The sequence below is a fragment of the Mastomys coucha genome, unplaced genomic scaffold (genome assembly GCF_008632895.1).
Source record: "Mastomys coucha isolate ucsf_1 unplaced genomic scaffold, UCSF_Mcou_1 pScaffold7, whole genome shotgun sequence".
Taxonomy (NCBI): domain Eukaryota; kingdom Metazoa; phylum Chordata; class Mammalia; order Rodentia; family Muridae; genus Mastomys; species Mastomys coucha.
Genome location: NW_022196913.1, coordinates 71,994,479 through 72,014,468, shown reverse-complemented (window position 1 = coordinate 72,014,468; position 19,990 = coordinate 71,994,479). Strand labels below are relative to the sequence as shown.

At 42.8% G+C, this 19,990-nt stretch overlaps 1 protein-coding gene, 1 non-coding gene and 1 pseudogene across 2 annotated transcripts in view; 1 reads left to right on the top strand and 2 right to left on the bottom strand.

Annotated features, from left to right (window-relative positions):
- LOC116081546 overlaps positions 1–1,326 on the bottom strand; it is an 86,476-nt pseudogene extending 85,150 nt beyond the window's left edge.
- Positions 1,327–3,260: 1,934 nt separating this feature from the next.
- The window catches only part of Ptdss1 (phosphatidylserine synthase 1), a 58,755-nt gene continuing 42,025 nt past the window's right edge, over positions 3,261–19,990 (bottom strand). The window contains exons 10-13 of the mRNA XM_031357949.1: positions 15,085–15,184; positions 7,434–7,502; positions 5,941–6,010; positions 3,261–4,304 (exon numbers count right to left, since the gene is read on the bottom strand). Coding sequence (XP_031213809.1) covers positions 4,195–4,304; positions 5,941–6,010; positions 7,434–7,502; positions 15,085–15,184 — 349 coding nt within the window. The 3' untranslated portion in view covers positions 3,261–4,194. The remainder of the gene's footprint in view (positions 4,305–5,940; positions 6,011–7,433; positions 7,503–15,084; positions 15,185–19,990) is intronic.
- On the top strand, positions 11,215–11,321 carry LOC116082824. The gene has a single exon (XR_004115455.1). It is a non-coding gene; the product is annotated as a U6 spliceosomal RNA (small nuclear RNA).

Genomic DNA, 19,990 nt, shown 5'->3' with positions numbered 1-19,990 from the left:
CCGGGGCGTTACATAGGGTAATGAGCGAACAGCCAATCATGAACAGACACGCCACGCTGTGGGCAGATGCGCCGCACTGTGGTGTATATAAGCAGTGCGATTTTTGGGCTCGACCCTTTTTCCCTATGGATGGAGACAATAAAACGTTGCTGCAGAAGAAACCTAGTGTGACCGCGTATCTTCTTGCTGGTGAGACGACTGTGCGGGCTACATCTAGCTAGTCAGGTACACTGTACACAAAGGCTAGCTTTCAGCATGAATAATGAGGTGCCAGATTATAAAAAGATATAAGCTAAGCTGAGCCACATGATGCCTCAAAAGGACCTACACTATTGCAAACCTTTGAACTGTGTGGGACTGTGGCAAAATATATCACCTTAGAGGTCAGGAAGCTTCAAGTTTCTACCCAGCAAGCCACGTGAGGCGGTACAGGCCTGAAATCACAGCTCTCAGGAGGCTGAGAAATGGAGACATTTGTGAACTCATGACCAGCCTGGGATACAGAGAAAACCCTTGATTTTTTGTTTTGTTGTTGTTTGTCGTTTTCTTCTCTTTCCTTTTAAGTCCATCCAAAACATTGGAAGAAAGTAATAGCAGGGTAGACAAAATCCCAGATGAAATTGTTAAAGTGGACCAAAGACAGTTTTAGTAGACATCAGAGAGAACGAAGATCTTTTACAATTTAGCATGCTTTCAAGCTAAACAATTCAAATCTAGCTATTTGTCCCTTCTTTTGTAGACATTAGTAATTATTCCTTGGAATTATCTGGGAAGAGAAAGGTGACCATGAGGGTAAGAGGGGAAGCAAAGGGAATAATGGGAAGTATAATGTAAGCACATTGCATACATGTATGAAAATGTCATAATGAAACATTATTTTGTACAATCAATATATGCTAACAAAATTACTTAAGTCCACAGAAGATAGTAAAATTAAAGCTATGTTTATTTATTGCATCACATTTCAAAGTCTGACTAAAAAAATATTATAACCTTTACCTATGACTGTCTTATCATCAGGTTTAGAATAAAAGGTGATAAAGGGAGATGTAAAAATCTAGTAATTTTGGATGAGCAGTAATACTGTGACCCATCAGTATCAATACCTACTGCAAAAGAGCCAAATTTTAAATATAATCATGGAAACATGCATGCATATAAAGAAAAAAGAGGTTCTATTAGGTGCTGGGATGAAGGAGCCTGAGGTCTTTTTCCATCATAGAAATGGAAACTACATAGGTACAAGTGTCCACTTGTTGGATTTCTAGATACTTAAGTGACACTCACCTCATAAACATTTGGTAAGCCCAGGAGTACCATGGCCATCACCGGGTACAACGAACGGGTTCCAAGCACCCAGTGTTTAGAGGGTACACTGCAGTCTACTACCAAAGGCCCAATTTCTTATTTCCCATCCAATGGTAAGCCTTTTCTTTCTCTGCCCAGGGTCCCTTCTAGTCACTCTGTGAAGGCCGGGAAATGCACCATTTACCTCCAAACATTCAAGAAGCCAAATTTCAAAAGGCAAGCCAGGTATTACTTATTAGGTATTACTTACTCTGCTCTAAGGCAAGTGGTTTCTAAGTAGGGACCAAGAGAGCTGGAACTGATAGAACTAATTTTATTTTCTTGGGTGAGAGCTTGATTTCCAAGTTCACTTCAGAAGCAGTTGCAGTAAAACCTGGCATTTACCAGACGCCGAGTATCATTAAACTGCTCCGTGGGGCAGTGAACATCTGAGCGTGGCTGGGAGAGCAAGTGGACAAGGCCTCTTTATGAATGGTGAAAGGGACACGAGGAATGGAAGAGAGACCTGTAAGGACCAAGGATAACAAAAGGGGAAGAGGATCTGACACTCAGTGTAGTGCGACTTTGGGAGAAAGACACTCAAATTCTCCTCCTGCTTTATACCCTGAACAGTGCTATCTTTAAAGCCAGCAATCTCCCAGGAGGGTCATGAGATGACTTACAGTCACCACTCACTAACAGATAACTCTGGAACATATGCTCTACTTCCATCAACCTAGGGTCAATCTCCAGAGGTGGGCAGAAACTTAGGCCAGGACCAGTGGTATGGTGTGGAGGAAAATGGCAGCACGGTCATGCAAAGTGTTGGTTTCATCATTACAGTAGCTAAAACACTTACTCAGAGTGAAAAAGGTTGAACTCAACATACATGGAAAGTATCTAAAGACTTCCCTAGCTGCTTCCTACAAAGCCAGAGAGGAAACAATGCCTTGTGTGCTTTGATTCTTGCACAGTTATGTCAAATTCATCACAAAGTGCTCCACAGGCACTTTCTGTCTAGTTATAGAAATTGGGCATGTGCCTCTTCAGAGGGGTTGGCTAGATGAATCCTACAGTGCCAGTCCCTGCTATCCTGGAAAACAAATTTGGAAACCCTCATACAACCTATAAGAGCTATACAAAATTTTGGGCTTATCAAAATTGCACAGAAATAAAACACTGACCTACCTACAAAGCAAAGCAATATTTAAAAGTCCTAAGTATATTCATAAAAGCCTGTCTGCTGGACTGTGAGGAGAGGGCCAAAGCTCAGGAGCAGACCTCTTGTCTAGCACACAGGAGGCTCCCAAGTTCAATTCCATAACTGCAAAAGGAAGAATGAGGAATGATAGGTACCTCTTTGTCCCCATTTAAATAGGCTCATGGAACACTATGGGAAAGTTTAGAGCCGTGGCCTTCCGTAGCCTCTTGGTGTGGACTGGCTGAGAAAGCAAGTCTGTGGTCACTCAGAGCAATGACAGTGAGCCTAGTTTTTCTTCATGATTCATTTAAACCCCTCATCTGGAAATTCTTTATCAAAAAAAAAAAAGAAAAAAAAGAAAAAGAAAAAAAGAAAAGAAAAAGAAAGAAAAACAAAACATAACTTTTATAGTTCAAAGGCTTCCTTTAAGGAGGCAATAGAAATCATTGTGCTTGAGTAAATGAGCAGAAGGAGTGTTCGTAGCAGGTTTGTATCTGTACAGACCACTTGTCTGAGAAAGAAAATCTAACCTGGTAAGTAAGACCACAGTGACAGACAATGGCTACACTTCCATTCCCTGTGGATCACTTTGGAAGGATCAGATAGGGCATATATGTGTAAGCCCTTTTAAAATATATTTTCTTTTTCTTTCTTTACCATATAGAACACACATACATATGTATTGTCCTAAGGCCAACTGTAAAATATGAAGTTGCCTCCAAACAGTTGAAAGACTAATAAGATACAAAGAAACATCGTTCTAACAAAGACAGACCTTTGATAAGCTTTTTAATGTGAACTTATTTATTGAAAACAAAGATCCAGGGTAGACTGGGAGAATGTTCTAGTAGAGCATGGCACAGATGAAAGTTAATTAATACCCACCAGCACCTCACATGAGACAGAAAGACAAAGTAGGCAAAACAGCACAGAGGGAAAACCAAGCGCGTGGAAAAGGCAGCTGGCAGGAGAGCCTCACTGGCCCGGCTGCTCTAGCAAGGTCTTCTCGTACACTCCGTCTGGACAGTGTTTGCAAGGGAACAGAACAGTTCTAATCTGAAGCCTAGGCTCCAGGGCCAGCAGTGCCTCTTCACTCGGGCTGCTGGTCATCTGCCATGTGGCTGGGGACTGAGGATGCTAAGCCAGGACACAAAAGCTCCTTCCACCCTTTGTTTCTCTAGAAGGAACCCTCCCCCAATTTCAGCAATGGATTCTGGAAGCTTTTAAGCAGTTTAACTTGAAAACACGAAGTAAAAGCAGACTCTCTGAACTTAAAACAATCAATCAAATGGAAAGGCAGACTCATAAAAAATAAAACCCAGTGGCCAGTTCATTAACCAGTTAGTTAAGTCAACATCTGAATGAAGACATTTATACAACATCCACAGACACACCAGCATGGAACCATTGCTGGCAGCTGGGAACAAACAGCTATCCTGTCCTTCCAGCACACTGTCTTGCTACCAGAGAACGCAGGCCATGTGCTGAAGTTAAGAGACTCTTCCAGTTGGCAAAGGACCCCAAGCCATGGTCAGCCTAGTGTGTGTCCAGGTCTGTGGGAGACAAGACTTACACTCTCAAACCATGATCCCCAAAGCTCCCTATGTTCTTTCTGTACATTTTCATCTCTGCATAGGAAGGTCCGAATGTGCTGTTTTCCTCTCAGGTCTAGGCACTCTGGAATATCTGACATTAACTAGCTTCCTTCATTTCTTTCCGACTCCATTGGTGACTTTGGACTTGGAATGCCGGTTCCTTCTTCTGGAAGAATGGCTTTCGTGGTTGCTTGAATGCTTCGGTGGGCTGTCTTCAGAACCTGCCCAAAGAAAGCCAACACACTATCACCAGGGCCTCTGGGCTTTGTGGCTGACTCCTGGAGTCTGAGGCTCTCTCTGGCATGCTTAGCAGCTAAAATCCAGCTCTTACTTGCTCTCCCTCTAGTGGCCTCATTAATAAATTAAGGCCGGGAGAATCTGACAGTCTGTCTGTGCCTTGTGTATACCAGGCAACTGCACCATAAGACTGGAGTTCTAAGGAATTTTTAGTCTGGGAATGTGTAGTAAGATAGACTAGTCATAGCACAGTCATGAGGACCAGAAGTGAGTTTAAATGAAAGCCTAAACAAGGGACAATTAAAAGTTCAGCCACATTGGTAAGTGTCCATCTTATGCTTATAGCTACAGCATAGATTCCCCAAGTCTGTACACACTGAACTGTGAAACAGGCTTTGTAACATCTCAGTTGGAAAAGATTCTTGACTTTATAACTTTAAAACTATTAGCATCAACATCTTTACAAGCAGGGTACCTGATGCTCTGAGTGACAGCCTTGAGGTGACACTGTAATACCAGGGCTACTCTTTCCTCTGATAAGAGGATGTGGCCAGTCCCCAAGGGAGTGGCTAAGCCTAAACTCTCTCTTCTCCAGTGTTCTGGTTCAGTCCTGGGTGAAATATTTACCAAAGACAGCCACCTAACACCACTCCCCAAAGGCCCAGCAGCATTTTGTCTTCATTCTAAATATTTGTCACAGTCCCAAATTCATTCTCTCCCTCCCTACCTCCCTTCTTCTTTTTCCCTCTCTCTCCCTCTCCCCCCCCCCTCATACACACAAACACACACACACATTCTTCATATGCAGCATCACTTGCACACATAAATTCTTTCTATTGGAGAACCAGGAATGCCCAGGGCTGATTATGTAGCTGGATGGGCCCAGAGAAAGTCAGTCTGATGAACCCCTTTGGCCACACAGGTCAACAGACTGCAGGGTGGCTGGGAAGCAAGCAGAGTTCACAATACTGGCTCCCCAGGGTTATCTCAAAGCATGGTTTGTAAAGGAACTGACAGGTCTTCCTTAACCACTGACCACAGTGAGTTCAGTCTCTCAGACCCAGTTTGATCCCCCTAGTCATGATTTTCAGTATTCACAAGACCTTAAATTTACTTAAATTTACTTGCCTCTTCACTGTCAATGGTACATAAATTTAAGAATTTCAAAAAAAACCAGTGGCCCTAGATTATTACAAAATGCTTCCCAGAGAGAGGCCAGTTGAGGGTCCACTCACACTGTTCTGCCCCTGGAATAAAATTCATCAGATTCATCAACCTCTTTTGAAAATCTTTCCCTTTGGGTGCACAGGTCTCTCTAAGCATTTCACTTACTATGAAAGCCTAGAGCCAAGAGGGAGAGTGCAGACTGAGGCACTCTCATTACCTTCTTGCCTGAGGAAAGCAGAGCCCGTATAGTCTTATCTCACAGAGCACACCTTTGCCTATATTCTGTGAACATGGTGTGAAGTGACAGGTGAAATTTGATGAGCAGTTTGAGACCCTTCAATATCTACACCAATGCTCACAAGATGAATACTGACCCCAAATCTCCACAGAAGGCCTGAGGATGCAGAGGAAGGACACAATAAAGTTTTATACAATGAACATGACAGCTGTTACCTTTTGAGCCTTTCCCATGGTGCCAGGAGATCTCTGGACTATAAGTGCCATCTTCACACTCTGAATAGGTCTAGAGAAAGACAAAGGTTTAGTGGGTAAACTTAGGTCAATCTTGTGAGGAGTACAGGATAATAATAATAATAATAATAATAATAATAATAATAATAACAACAATAATAATAACAAAAAACAAAAGTGAACCCAGGCTGAGTATGATAGAGCCTTACTCTGTATTTCTCAGCTAGAAAACCTAAACTCTTCTGCCAGACCATACAAAACTAACCCTCTAGATAGCATTAGCTCTGAGGCTGGAGTTTAGCATGGGCAAGGCCCTGGGTTTGGTCCTGATAACACACCTGCACAGATATCCAAACTCAAAAGCTGTTATCTTTATTTAAACAAAAGAAGGGCTGGGAGACAGCTAGTTAGTAAAGTACTTCCTGTGAGTGCCGGACACCTAAATTATACAATCCCCAGAACACAAATCAAAAGGCTGGCAGAGTGGCTGACACTTAGAGCCAGTGAGAGGTCTTGCCTCTTAAAAAAAAAAAAAAAATCAGACAAATGCCTACAGAGGAATGATACCTGGACCAACAAATACCAACACACATCACACATGATAATCCCCAGGACTGCCCTAGTGTTGAAACCCACTCACATCATTCTCTATTTTTTTAATATTAATATTTATTTATTTTTCTCTTTTACTTATTCACTTAATATCCCATTGACTGTCCCCCTCCTGACCACCTCCCCCCACAATCCTTTTCTTCCATTCCTCCTTCCCTTCTCCCCTGAGTGGGAGAAGGCTCCCCTAGGTATCCCCCAACCCTAGCACATCAAGTCTCTGCAGGGCTAGGTGCACCCTCTCCCACTGAGGCCAGACAAGGCAGCCCAGCTAGAAGAGCATATCCCACAGACAGGTGACAGCTTTTGGAATAATCTCGCTCCAGTTGTTCAGGACCCACATGAAGACCAAGCTGCTCATCTGGTGTATACACCATTGTCTATTTGAATACAGTGCAGCTGGGGAGCCTGAGCTAGGACATGTAAATAGGTTAAGAAGACAAAAGAGTCAGAAGAGAAGACGGCCTCAAGATTGGGCTTAGTGCTTTCCAAGTTCTACATTTGTTTTAATTACTTTTTAAAATTTTATTTAAATAACTAAGATTTAAACTCCTGGTAAAAGGAGTATAGTAACATTGACCAGACCAGCCATCAGCAAGCACAGCTGTGAAACAAGAGGAACATTCTGACATGTTAAGTTTCTATACAGTAGGACTGACATCACTCCCTGAGGCTGCCATGCTGTTTCTTCCGTGTGTGTGTATGTGTGTGTGTGTATGTGTGTGTATGTGTGTGTGTATGTATATGTGTGTGTATCTATGTGTGTGTATGAGAGTGTATGTACACGTATGTGTATGTGTGTGTGCCTGTGTATTGGCTCTCTGCCAGGTCTCTCAAATGAAGACCACCTCTGTTTCCTCCTCTACCTTTTCCCGGTGACCATAGTGCTCTGCATACCAAACCATGCCATACAGACACAGGAACGTGGTGAAGGCCTGCAAGACAGAAAGACACAAAGCCTTTTTATAAATGACAACATACACACATACTCCACTTCCCAGAAACTGGGTTTCTGTAAGAATCCAGAAGACAGTTCAGCACTTTTCTGCCATCTGTCTTCAGCACAAGGGTTCAAAATGTTTGGATGTGGTAGACAAGGGACAGTCAGGAATGGGTTTCGTGGACTGGTGCTGGGCAGGTCATATATACTCCATTTTTAAGAAGGGTTATGGTAACACCAGACATATGGCTCTTACCTCATATGCATCTCTAAAGAGTAGAGACTCGGCTTAAGGAATAGAACTTCTGAATAGAAAATTCTCATCTAGCATCTTTATAGTAATGCCTGGGAGTGCCTCCCTAGGGAATGAGAGCAAGAAGGACAATGCTGCCCTTACTGGCCTTGGCTTTTTGGTGCCAGTTGCCCTACCTTGATCCTTGTTGCCAATGCTTTTGTAGACAGGAAAACAAAGAGACTAAAAGTATTTTACAACAACCTGAGTGAGATGAGAGGCCAGGCGTCTCTACCTCAGACTGGATTGTTCACCATACAATAAGGGAGAATCCGGTGTAAGGATAAATGTGCAGACAGTTGGCCCTCTTCATGTGTGCAGGCAGTTGGCACTCTTCATGCAGAGCTAGCCCATCCTCAGAGTCAACAAAATGGATCAAAAATATTTTGAGGAAGAAAAAAATGTATTGGTACCAAACATGAAGAGTTTTCAATTCTCCTCATCATTCCCTGAAAACAAGTTATACAGTATTTGTGTTTTATCTACATATGATTTAAATGCCATAGGAGGACATCCATACACTTTGTATATGCAAGTACAAAGCCACTGTAGGACTTGATGGCTAGTGTATTTGTATATCCCAAAGGGAGAACATGGAACCCATCTTTCATGACTACTGAGAATAAAAAATTTCAAAATACTTAAGTTTAGGAAAAGTGTCTGACTGTCCAGACTCTTCGTCTGGCAAAGAATAGAGGGAACAAGAGGATCAGGAGAAATGGGGGACATTAGGAGGACAAGGAGACACCAGAAAGAAAGATAAACAAAAGCAACCAAGCAAAACGGCCTGCAGTCCAGGACACTTGGACCAAGCCATCCCTAATACCTGGTTTCTTTCACACTATTACCTATGGTCAGTGTTCATCACCCTAACCATGGGGACAGGTGTGAAATCATGGTGGGCCCTCTCATCCTGAGAGAATAATTTTAATTCTTTCGAGAATCATAGCTTTAGATTTAACAGGCCACTTCAGAGATTCTAAAGTTACCTCCGACGTTAAAAGAGGGACAGAGCTCAGAGAAGTGAATGCTTTCCAGGGACACTGGTGGCATGGAGGAAGAAGCAGAGCCAGGATACCTTGATAGGCTGCGTCCAAGTTTTAAAATCTAACCAGGTACAAAGTTGTTGTCTTTACATCTATGTCCATCCTTACATGAAGCTCCTTAAGCCACTGAAGGGAAATAAAAGCATGGTAGGAACAGCAGACTCCAGCCATGCTCACACTGTCCAGAGGCATGCTGGTGGTGGAGCACAGACAAGTAAGAGTGGCAGAACTGTGAATCTTTACCCTTATGGCATGATCCTAAGCTCTGGCCCAGATGTGTTAGCAACATCTGCTAAGTGTCTCTGAAATTAGTGTCCTCCTAAAATCCCCAGAGAAGGGTATCTCAGTGCTCCAGTTGGTTCCCTGCTTCTTTACCAAGGAGGCTGCGCATGAAACCTAATTCATATTGCAAACAAGCAGATCTCTATATGATTTAAATATGGAATTTTAAAAAGAAGTTCACATTCCCTCACATCAAAAAAAAACTATGCAATGAATGATTATATTATAGTTACAAGTTACAAAATGTAAATGATTTCTAACCTCTAGCATATTCTACTATTTGTCCGATTTCCTCACATATATAAATTTGCCATTTTTCATGGAAGGAAAATGTAGCATGTGATCCTCTGTGTGTGTTAGGGTTTTTACAAGAGCACAACAGGATGTCCTATGCTTCACACTGGGAGAGGGAAGGAAGCTAGGTGCCTCTTCCCAAACCACTGGCTACAGAATGAGCCTGGGAGGAGGAAGGGAATGCCTCCTCTAGTCTGCCATTGCAGATTCTGACCATCAGAGGGCAGGCATGCAAGCTCTTTCCTGTTCTCATCTCCTGGGCTCCTGCTGTCAGGCTGCAGCTGAGGTTCTCTCCAACAGGAAAAAAAAGGCAGAGCTGGCTATGCAGAGGTACCAGGCAAACACAGGCAGGTGGCAAAGGAAAGGTGCTTGTAATCATAATCATTACACAAAGAGCTGCTGTGGTTGCCAAATCTACTACTTCACCTAGGTTATAAGAGGCCCATTTTCTACTTGGTTTCAAGAGACAAAAGCTCGTAATTTATGGGTTTGCAATCATACCTGTGGAAATCTAGGCAAGTACCCACTTAAAATGTCATGGTCTGGATTTAAGTAGCAATTGCACAGATTCTGTTTAAAGAGGGACAAGGGAGGGAGAATAGGAAACTATGGAATGAAAGCCAGGCAGTCTGTGCCCATGGCTATTGCAGGAGTGAGCATGCAGAATCCAGCTTAGTTTTCACAGTAAGTTAATGAACATTAAAATCTATGATGATTATTTGGCAATTTTATTAGCTAGCACATGAGATACTTGCTTCCACATTAATCTCAGGTTCTGTGCGTGGTGCCTCGTCAAGCGAAGGAAATAATGAGGGGCTTTGTGTCTCTTGAGTACTGCAATGTAACTTACTGCTCTCTTACTGAATAATGGCCATCTCACTTGTTGAGTGGGAGATCAATCTTGCTCTTTAATAAAGGCTGTGGTATGAAAAAGTGTTGAGATCCTGTTTCCATTCTTTTTGATTATAAAATATGCATGGTTGCAAGGACTTGCTATGCTTTGGGTCTTGAATGTCCCTAGAGGTCCATTTTAACCCTGTTGGTAGCTTGTTGCAACTGTAAGGTGGTAGGAACCTTCAACACACAGAATCCAGCAGAAGGTCTTAGGTTACTAGGGGACTACTCTTAAAGACTCTAAGTCCCTCCTTACCATCTTTTAAAACTCCATCATGTAGAGATCTGCTAATTTGCACATGGATTGGATTTTATATTCTCTTGTTACCATGCCTCTACTGCAATCTCATTGTTAAAACAGAGGGACAGAGTTTAGAGCACTGGGACTCCCTTCCTTGGGGATCTTAGGAGAATACCGATTTCAGAGGATACTCAGCAAATGTTGCTGACAGAGAGGAACAGGTAAGAGCCCATTCTTTTACATCAGGCCAAGAGACAAGCGTGCTTTCTTCTTAATGTGCTAACACCATGGGGTCAAATGGTTGTAGACTGAAGCCTCCAAAGCTGTGACCCAAAATAAACCTTTCTCTTTGAACTGACCTCGGGTATTTGTTTCAGTAACGGAAGCTGACCAGCTCAGGGGCCTTTTGTCAAGCTGAGTCCTCTCCATATCTCTCATGCCCGTCTTCAGAGTCTCACCATCATCATATGGATGCCATGTAAGCTACACTTGGCCTCTTACATCAAACTGCTCCATGAAATCCCATCCTTGGCCAGAATCTCAGGTTCCTATGGAGTATCTTCTAACTCTTCCTATAATTTCATGCCATCTCCTGGTCCCACACGGTGACCTGAGTAAGCCTTATCCAGTGCTACTAAGCAGATAAGAATTTCAGTGAGTGCTTGCTTCTGCAGCACATATAATAAAATTGGAACAATACAGAGAAGATTAGCATGGTCCTTTCGCAAGGATGACATGCAAATTCATGAAGCACTCCATATTTTTTTTGATCTTTGACAAAGGAGCTAAAACGATCCAGTGGAAAAAAAGGCAACATTTTCAACAAATGATGCTGGCTCAACTGGTGGTTAGCATGTAGAAGAATGCAAGTTGATCCATTCCTATCTCCTTGTACAAAGCTCAAGTCCAAGTGGATCAAGGACCTCCACATAAAACCAGATACACTGAAACTAATAGAAAAGAAAGTGGGGAAGATCCTTGAGCACATAGGCACAGGGGAAAATTTCCTGAACAGAACACCAATAGCTTATGTTCTAAGATCAAGAATTGACAATGGGACCTCATAAAATTGCCCAGAAGATGTCCCAACATGTAATAAGGACACATGCGCCACTATGTTCATAGCAGCCTTATTTATAATAGTCAGAAGCTGGAAACAACCCAGATGTCCCTCAACAAAGGAATAGAAACAGAAAATGTGGTACATTTATATAATGGAGTACTACTCAGGTATTAAAAACAATGAATTTATGAATTCTTAGGGAAATGGATGGATCTGGTGAGTATCATCCTGAGTGAGGTAACCCAATCACAAAAGAATACACATGGTATGCACTCACTGATAAGTGGATATTAACCCAAAAGCTCGGAATACCCAAAATACAATTCACAAACCACAAGAAACTCAAGAAGAAGGAAGACCAAAGTGTGAATATTTCAATCCTTCTTAGAAGGAGGAACAAAATACCCATGGAAGGAGTTGCAGAGACAAACTATGGAGCAGAGACTGAAGACAGGACAATCTACAGACTGCCCCACCTGAGGATCCTTCCCATATACAATCACCAAATCCAGACACTATTGTGGATGCCAGCAAGTGCTGGCTTACAGGAGCCTGATATAGTTGTCTCCTGAGAGGCTCTCACGGTGCCCTACTAATACAGAAGTAGAGGCTCACAGCCATCCATTGGACTGAGCACAGGGTCCCCAATGAAGGAGCTAGAGAAAAGACCCAAGGAACTGAAGGGTTTGCAGCCCCATAGGAAGTACAACAATATGAACTACCTAGTACCCTCAGAGCTCCCAGGGACTAAACCACCAACCAAAGAATACACATGGTGGGACTCATGGCTCCTGCTGCATATGTAGCAGAGGATGGCCTAGTCGGTCATCAATGGGAGGAGAGGCCCTTGGTCCTCTGTAGGTTCTATGCCCCAGTGTAGGGGGAATGCCAGGGCCAGGAAGCTGGAGAGGGTGGGTTGGTGAGCAGGGAGAGGGGGGAGGGAACAGATTTTTTTTTCCAGAGGGGAAACGGGGAAAGGAGATATCATTTGAAATGTAAATATAGAAAATATCTAATTAAAAAAAAAATAATTCCTGTGAGGCATGCAATGGGGCAGGATATCTTCAACTGAAAATTCAACCTCAACTCAGAACTGCTTACCTCCTCTTGTCCAAGCTGCTCACATGTGCCCTGGCCTGTTATCAGCACAATCTAGAAACCCTAGAGTTCCCTTCAAGCCTCTTCTGGACAATAGTGTCCTTCCTACCCAGTTATCTCCTGAACAACTAACAAACCTAACTAGCCCTTTCCTTGCACTCCATGCCTCTGTTTCACTTCCCAGTCACTTGTAAACTAGAACCCAGAAGCACACTAACTTAACACTCTCACTCCAGACCCCATCCTCCAGAGTATTTCTCTGGGACAAGAACCAGACTACATTTACAAATCCTGGAAGGAGCAACTACAAGGATGCATAGCCCTTCCTATGTAGGCAACTCCTACCCTCTTCAGTGTTCCTAGTTTGCTCTCATTCCCCACAACAGGCTGTCATCCTGAGGCATGGGTACTCTTTACAGTGCCATGTCTATCAAGTTGATCCCTTGGTCTGATATCTCTAGTCTTTGCTTCTCCAACTCATTCTTTACATACTTGCTGAGATTCCTGTGTAGCAGGTTCTGTGCTCATGACAGTGGGAGGCAAAAAAAAAAAAAAGATTAAGTTTCTTCATACAAAGTACAACACTGCAGAGGCAGATATAAACGAATCAATTCTGTTACATGAGGAGAGGATTAGAAGAGCCAGGTATGACAAGCTGACTGGCTGGCCCATGATGTCCTGTGGTAAGATGTTTCCTCTATCACAACTGGGGGGCACACTGGCTTATCCTCTCTGTGGCCCCATGGCTCCCCTATAGCAGATCAGGTAAGAAGCCCTTTATGCATGCAGGCAGGTCATATTCCAGTCCAAATCTGAAGTGACCATGCCAAAGAGCAATTCAAGAAGATCAGAAGCAAAATATTTTTTTGTTGTTGTTGTTCTTTTTTTTTTGTTTTTCGAAACAGGGTTTCTCTGTGTAGCCCTGGCTGTCCTGGAACTCACTCTGTAGACCAGGCTGGCCTCAAACTCAGATAAATCCACCTGCCTCTGCCTCCCAAGTGCTGGGATTAAAGGCATGTGCCACCACTGCCCAGCCAGAAGCAAAATGTTAACGTACACTTAACCATCTCCTTCCCAAACCTACTCTCTTTCTAATCTTACCAGAATAGAAAAACACAATTAATTTTGTTGTTTAATTATTAGCTAATTAATTACTTCTGTACTTTAAATTGGAGCTACTCCCTGTTACTGATCAAGATCAAGAAAGGTAGAGCAAGATGCAAGGTGATCTAATGAATTTGAGATTTCTAACCTACAACCTCACCTCCAAAAAAAAAGACGTTGAAAGAGTAACAACAACAAAAAAATACACCTTACAGAAAGTCAAAAACGTGTTTAATTACAGAACAGGATCAAGCTGGTAAGATGATTCGAGCATCCGTAGGACAGAAGAGCTGCTTTCTCCCTCAAACTGGAAGGGAGAGTGAGCTAGAGACAAAAGGAAATGCTACAGAGCAAAAAAGACTTGATGGACAGGATAGCCACTTGGATGAAGTGCACAGAAATTGTAAAAATACAAAGTCTAAGGTCAGGGAAGACTGGATGAAACTGTGGCTTCTGGACCACTGTACTCATGAACTTACAACATCTGTTTCTGCAGAAGACCTGAATACAATTAAGTTAATCATCATTGCAACATTTCAGTTTAAAAGGTGAGTAAAGGGCCAGGCAGTGGTGGCGCACGCCTTTGATCCCAGCACTTGGGAGGCAGAGGCAGGCGGATTTCTGAGTTCGAGGCCAGCCTGGTCTACACAGTGAGTTCCAGGACAGCCAGGGCTATACAGAGGAAACCCTGTCTCGAAAAACCAAAAAAAAAAAAAAAAAGTGAGTAAAGGACAGAAAAATGAAAGGATGGAGCTCTGGGCTGATGTCACGCTGAGCTTCTCTCTGCAGAGTGCATCTCCCTGGTGTATAAAAGTGGCCTGCGGGCAGAACACCTGTGTTCTGACTGCCTCCCAAACCACTCTGTGATGCCAATTTGCCTATACCCAGGTATAGGACATATATGTTATACTATAAAAGCCACAGTAATAGGATGAAAGAGAGGGCATGGAAAGTGTCCTTGTTGCTTCTTGTTGTTTCTTAAAGTCCTCAAGTTTACCTCATGCAGACACATTCCCAGAAGCTAATAAACACATAGGTGGTACTTCTACTGAGGGCATGTTTGGAAATGGCTAAGGTGACCCATTTCAGATGCTGCATGGCTGTGTTTTACTCTTAAACTTTTAGGCTAGTATGCAATTTAAAAAATGTCTATGAACTTCTAAGGAAAACTTGGTGCACAAGAAAATTTTATTTTTGTATTTCCGTTTCCCTTAGAAACAACTAGGGTGCTCATCACACTCTGGGGTATGAGTAACAACTTACCACACAAAGAAGCCACAGCACCACGTAGAGTATCTGGGTCTTAGAGAAGAGATCTTGTCCGAATTTTATGCAAACAATAGCTTCCAGGAAACCAATGACCCTAAGTTGAAAAGAGCAAGAAGTTCAATGTTAGTTCACCTTTTTAGATAGAGCATGCCCATAGCCAAAAACATTCAACAGCTGAGTCACAAATGGTCAAGAGTTCTGCTCCAAACACAGGTAGCAGGCACTACAAAATTGCTTCTCCCTACTAAACTTGCACTGGAAATATTTTACCCCCTTCTTTTCTCTAAAACTGTAACTCACTCTTTTTTTTAATATCTAGAAACCAAACTCAGCATTATGGGAGAGTGGACCTGTATGTCAAATTAGGACCCCTCTGAAGCACAGAGAACCCACTGTCTTTGAGAGGAGGTTCAGTTTTCTGATTAGAGTGCAGCTGATTCAGAGCTGGTTGCTGTGACTGGAGACTGCCTCCTCTACCTTTCTTCTGCTGTTTTCATATAGCTCTTGGCATATACAGGTAGTATTAGAGCCATCTAATGCAGTCTGTCAATACTGTATCAACCACATTCTCTCCTAGTCTTCCAAGAGTTTCAGATTAAATATACTGTTTTCATACCAATATAAGCCAATTATCCTCCCTATAACTTAAGCAATTTTGCTAAGAACAAAAAATGTTAACATATGCATATAACTCATGATTTCCCTGTAAATTAAAATATTAACAAAAAGTATCAGGCCTTTATTAAGACACAGAGGTTGGAGGTAAGAATGGATGAGGTTAGAGTTATATAGCTAGTTAGAAAGATAATAGAAGGATAAAGATGTTCAATTAATTTAAAGGATCTATGTTTTGGAACAGTATCTAGACAGTCAAGTATTGGTGAATGAGTAGCTTGTTTCCTCTGTCCACTGACAAGATACAAAAGTCACAGCCGTCACCAAATACATGGCTGGTTCTAAACAACAACAGGCTATTAGGAACTAGACCCCTCTCAGCAAAGCAGAAAAATGAACAGAAAGTCTTCTTGAGAAAGAGCTAGGGAGTCTTTTTCCTTCTGTATGCACCCGAAGTTAAATGACTGCTATCTGAGATTAGAGAACACTGTTCTTTAACAGCCCCTCCCCCAAAAGCCCCATGATACATGACTAAGCATCATCTAAACTCATAAATTCTTACAGAAGACAGTATTCTAGCCTTGAAATCTAACCCCAGATAGAAGCTGAGTTTTGGTGCTGGTAAGAGTCACCCTTTTGCTGGAACTTTCTAAATGATGAGACTGCGTTCACATATGACTTGTAAAAAATACTATCTGTTTTCTGGTGAGAGTCCAGCTGCTGCTGTAGAGCTGGATGTTGTGGGCTGCAGACTGCCTCCTCTACGCTTCTGCTGGGACACAAGTGTGACTATCTTCTCTTAAGGCATACAGAACATCCTGAGCATATGAAAGTTCTGTTTATTCACTCAGATTTCAGTCCCTTTTCAAAAAGCGTGGTGTTATAGTTTACATGTAAAATGTCCTCCTCAACAAGCTTGTATTTACATATTAATAGTTTCCAGTTGGTAGTGCTATTTTAGGAGGCTATAAAACCTTTAGGGACAGGGCCTCAATGGAGGCAGTGGATCTCTGGGAAACAAGCCTTGCGGTTTATGGCTAACTCCACTTCATGACTTCTTGCTGCCAGAGCCTTGACACACTGTGCTACCTGCCATCCCCAGTACCGTAGACTGCACCCTCAAAGTATGAGCCAGAAGAAACCCTTTCTCCTTCCAGTTGCTTTGCCACTTATTTGGTCACAGCAGTGAGAAAAGCAATACCCGTGTGTAGCTGACTAATGCTGGCCACAAACCATTTTGAATTCATACACACACCATTTCAACACAAGCTTCAGAAGATAATTGCAGCTATCATGAAATGAAAATTATCGGAGGCCATTGTTTTCAGCTAAGCTGTTGCCTCAGGTCCCAGTAGAGCAGGCTAAAAGTCAGAATGGAGTCACTCACTCATGCTGAAGAAGTTCCCTGTCACCAAGTAGAAACCAAAGTAGGTATTCATTTGATTTAAGAAACTGGGATTAGAGATTACAACATTGTAAAATGTGTGAAATCAGCCAATTTCATAGGCATAAAGAAGTTCTTTCTACATAGCACTATAAAAAAGATAAGTTGAAGTAACCTGGTGTCAACAGTTAATTATTTGCCTATGATTCTATTCCCATGTCTTTATCTTAGCAGAGGTTCATGCTGAGATACCTTGTCCTTCTAATTTTTTGTTTCTGCTTTCTTTCACCCTTTAATTTCCATTAAAAGAAACTCCTCAGTTTATTGGAACACTTGCCCGATTTTACAGACTAAGGGTTCCCCAATTCTAGAAAACAAGAGTACTTATGGTTTTTAACTAAATTATAATTTGTCTATTGACACTTTGTTGGTTTTCTATTCTGCTTCAGTTTTACTTTAATTTTATATGTACAAGTGTTTTGCCTGCACATATGTCTGTGCCTGTACAGACCAGATATCAGATCCTCTGATACTAGAGGTCATGAATTGTCTCACAGGTGAAACTACCCTGGACACTTGGGGGCTCCTAGAGACTGAACCACCAACCAAAGACCATACAAGGGCTGGACCTAGACAGCTCAACCCCCAACCCTTATTGCACATATGTAGCAGTTGTGCAGCTTGGTTTTCATTCAGGTCCCATAACAACTGGAGCAGGGGCTTACCCTGACTCTGTTGCCTGCCTATGGATCCTGTTCCCCTATCGGGGCTGTCTTATCAGGAAGAGGAGGAGGAATGAGGGAAATGAAGAGAATACTGAGAGGAGAGGGAGCTTCGATTGGGATGTAAAGTAAATAAAGTAATGGGGGAAAAGAAGAGTCAAACCCAGGTCCTCTGGAAGACCAACCAATATTCTTAACCGCTGAGCCATCTCTCTAGCCCTCAATTTTGCTTTTGAATGATGATCAGGATCTACTACGCAATGGGTTTCATAAAGAACTGCAGGTTTTTCTAAACATCACCATCTCCAGGATGTGAGAAGCTTCAGTTAAGCCATTTTCTGTGCACATGGACAAATCTCAGTAAGAAAGTGACAACTGAGTTGAGGAACTTTAACTCCATTTTGAAGTCAAAAGCCATTATGCTGTATTGTTTAAAAGAAGTTGTTGTTTTTAGCTCTGTTTCCCGGAGCCTGACCTGATCCAACTCAGAACCTTGACCCCTGGCCTTTCCTGACCCTCCCCACCCACCTTCTCTAATCACACGGTGCTTGTTGAAACTTTTCTGTATTTCTTATTGCTCCACTGTTTCTCTTCTGTAAACCTACTTTGCAACTGCATGTGATTTTGCTTTTAAAGGGGGCCCAAGACCTGCATCTAGCCTGGGCAGCAGAGTAGAGCTGGCCCTGACGGTGAAGGCACAGTTAAGCCAGCCTGAGGATATGAGAGCAGAAGAGCTGACTCTGCTAGCTGAGCTAGCTGGAGCATATTAGACAGCTCATCCTGGGATGGTATGGGTGCAGAATAGTTAGCAGGCTGACCAACAGAGCTACCTCCCAGGTCCAGATCCAGGGCTCTGAGCTGGCCCACCCCAACATCTATCCCATCTATCACCTGCTAGAAAGTGCGAAAGGCTGACTGACACCTGAACTGGGTATATCTTGATAAAGAACCTAGACCAAACCACCTCAAGGGCTCAAAAACTCTCTGTCAGAGGATGCATCTAGTCCAGCAGTGACTTGATGTACCAGGATGGGTTGGTACTGGGCTCGGGAGTCGGGGATGGTGCTTCCCCCTTCTCTGAGGAGAAGAGGAAGAGGGGTGGGGGAGGGGCTTTTCAGAGGGATGGTGGAAGCTGCAATCTGGATATAAAGTGAATAAACAAATTAATGTGAAAAAAAAAACCTCTCTCCCATCATCTTCAGTGAAGCTCTAAACCAGTATTTAAGTCTCTTCCATAGTTAAGTTCCCAGATGTAGTCATTTTTTATTGGCCACTAGAGGAAGACTGTGTGAGAGCCACCAAAGTCCTTTTGGAAACTCTAGCCCAATTAGGCTACAGATTTGCTCACTCCAGGTTACCTACATGGGATATGAACTGAGAGAAGGGAAAGACTGTTTTCCCAGGCCCACATAGTGGCCATAACGCAAACCCCAGCTCCAACCACCAAGAAACAAGTTAGGGAGTTTCTGGGAGCTTTTCAAGATTGCCAAACCTGTGTACTTTGCTAAGGTTGGGATCAACAGCCCTTTAAGAGACTGAGGAACATAAACTCGTCTTTAAGAAAAGAGGCCCTTATACAGGTGACAGGTTTAACTCTTCCTGCTATCTTTAAGTCCTCTAGTATTTACATCCATGAAAGAAAGGGCATTGCCAAGGGAGCCCTGATTCAGAATCTGGGTCCCTGGAAAATGATGACAGCCTACATCTCAAAGAGACTAGATCCTGTAGCCTTGCGGTGGCCCCCTTGTTTAAGATACATTGCAGCCACTGTAATTCTTGAACAAGAAGCTAACAAGCTCACAGTGAGATAGACTGTAACTAAAACAGCTCTACACACTGTGGAAACCCAGCAGAGGGATGCCACCAATCAGTTGATGTCAAATGTCTGATTCAGTACCAAACTCTTCTTTTGGATCAGAACAGACTAACCTTTAACAAACCCTTGGCCATCAATCCCACCACCCTGCTACCAGATGACAACCCTGAGAAACCAATCTATAACTGCATGGGGATGTGAGACATCATCCAAGATATCCGATTGGACCTGGCAGACATTCCTCTTACCACCAGAGATGTGAGTCTCTATTGGAAGATGGCAGCTTCATCAAGAAGGAGCCAGGTATGCTGGGACAGTGGTGATCACAGGCCACATTTGAATACAAGCATTGCCCAGGAGCAC